Source organism: Geospiza fortis, unplaced genomic scaffold (genome assembly GCF_000277835.1).
Source record: "Geospiza fortis unplaced genomic scaffold, GeoFor_1.0 scaffold3329, whole genome shotgun sequence".
NCBI classification, from domain to species: domain Eukaryota; kingdom Metazoa; phylum Chordata; class Aves; order Passeriformes; family Thraupidae; genus Geospiza; species Geospiza fortis.
The window spans coordinates 1-1773 of record NW_005055229.1 but is presented as its reverse complement, the minus strand read 5'-3'; the positions used below and the strand labels follow the sequence as shown (position 1 = coordinate 1773).

Below are 1773 nucleotides of genomic sequence, written 5' to 3'. Positions count from 1 at the left end.
CAAGGCCATGGATCCACGTTTGAGGAGATCCTCCAGGTGTGCATGGATGTGGACATCCCACCCAAGCCCATGGATGAGGATGAGAACATCCCACCCAAATCCATGGTCACACATGAGAACGTCCCACCCAAATCCGTGGTCACATTGGAGAACATCCCACCCAAATCCGTGGTCACACATGAGAACGTCCCACCCAAATCCGTGGTCACATTGGAGAACATCTTCCACGTGTCCACAGATGGGTCCATCCCACCCGAGTCCATGGATGAGGACATCCCACCCAAATCCGTGGCCATGTTTGAGGAGATCTCCCGAGTGTCCACAGATGGGTCCGTCCCACCCACTTCCATGCCCAAGGATGAGGACATCCCACCCAAGCCCATGACTGTGGATGGGAGCATCTTCCAGGAGCTCCAGAGCCATGAATCCACGTTTGAGGACGTCCTGCATGTGTCCATGGGTGAGGACATCCCACCCAAATCCATGGCCAAGGATGAGAACGTTCTCCAGGTGTCCGTGGATGAGGACATCCCACCCAAATCCATGGCCGAGGATGAGGACATCCCACCCAAATCCATGCCCATGGATGAGAACCTTCTCCAGGTGTCTACAGATGGATCCATCCCACCCAAATCCATGCCCATGGATGAGAACCTTCTCCAGGTGTCTACAGATGGATCCATCCCACCCAAATCCATGCCCATGGATGAGAACCTTCTCCAGGTGTCTACAGATGGATCCATGCCACCCAAATCCATGCCCGTGGCTGGGAGCATCTCCCAGGAGCTCCAAAGCTGTGGATCCACGTTTGAGGAGATCCTCCAGGTGTCCATGGATGAGTCCATCCCACCCCAGGCCGTTCCCATGGACCAAAGCTTTGAGTTCCTCTTTGGGACCATCTCCCACACATCCATGGGTGGGGACACCTCATCATGGACTGTGACCATGGATGGAGCCACCTCACCCAAAGTCATGGCCACAGATGGGACCTTTTCTCCAAAGCACCTGGCCGTGGATTCAAGGATCTCACCCAAGCCTGTGACCATGGACGGTCCCACCTCGGCCAGGTCCGTGACCATGGACGGTCCCACCTCGGCCAGGTCCGTGACCCCCGATGAAGCGATTTCTCCAGAGAACGTTCCCATGGATTCCAGGACCTCCCCCAATCCCATGACCACGGATGGAACCACCACGGATGGTCCCATCTCCCCCAGGCCCCAAACCCCCAAACTCAGCCAGGAGGGAGAGGAAGGTGACGATGATGGTGATGACCATGCCAATGATGACCGTGATGACCACGATGACTGCGATGACCTCAATGACCGTGATGACCACCATGACCATGACCTTCATGACCACAATGACCATGATGACCACCATGACCTCAATGACCTAGATGGCCTCAATGACCACCATGACTGTGATGACCACCATCTCAATGTCCACCATGATGACCACCATGACCGTGATGACCACCATGACCATGATGACCTTGATGACCACAATGACCACGATGACCACCATGACCTCAATGACCACCATGACCTCGATGACCACCATGACCGTGATGACCACCATGACCTCAATGAGCTCAATGACCTCGATGACCACCATGACCGTGATGACCACAAAGACCGCCATGACCACGGTGGCTCCTCCCATGAGAAGGAAGACGAGGAGAACCTGGAGGAGAACCTGGATGAGAAGGACGCGGATGATGAGGAGAACCTGGGTGATGAGGAGAACCTGGAGGAGGAGGACCTGGATGATGAG

General features: G+C 55.4%; 1 protein-coding gene across 1 annotated transcript; it reads left to right on the top strand.

Annotated features, from left to right (window-relative positions):
• Positions 1–42: 42 nt before the first annotated feature.
• On the top strand, positions 43–1732 carry LOC115949248 (uncharacterized protein PB18E9.04c-like; the record flags this gene model as incomplete). The annotated part of the gene is made up of 2 exons (XM_031065774.1): positions 43–572; positions 633–1732. Coding segments are annotated over exons 1-2 (1630 nt in total), but the record flags the coding sequence as incomplete, so codon positions are not given.
• Positions 1733–1773: the final 41 nt, after the last annotated feature.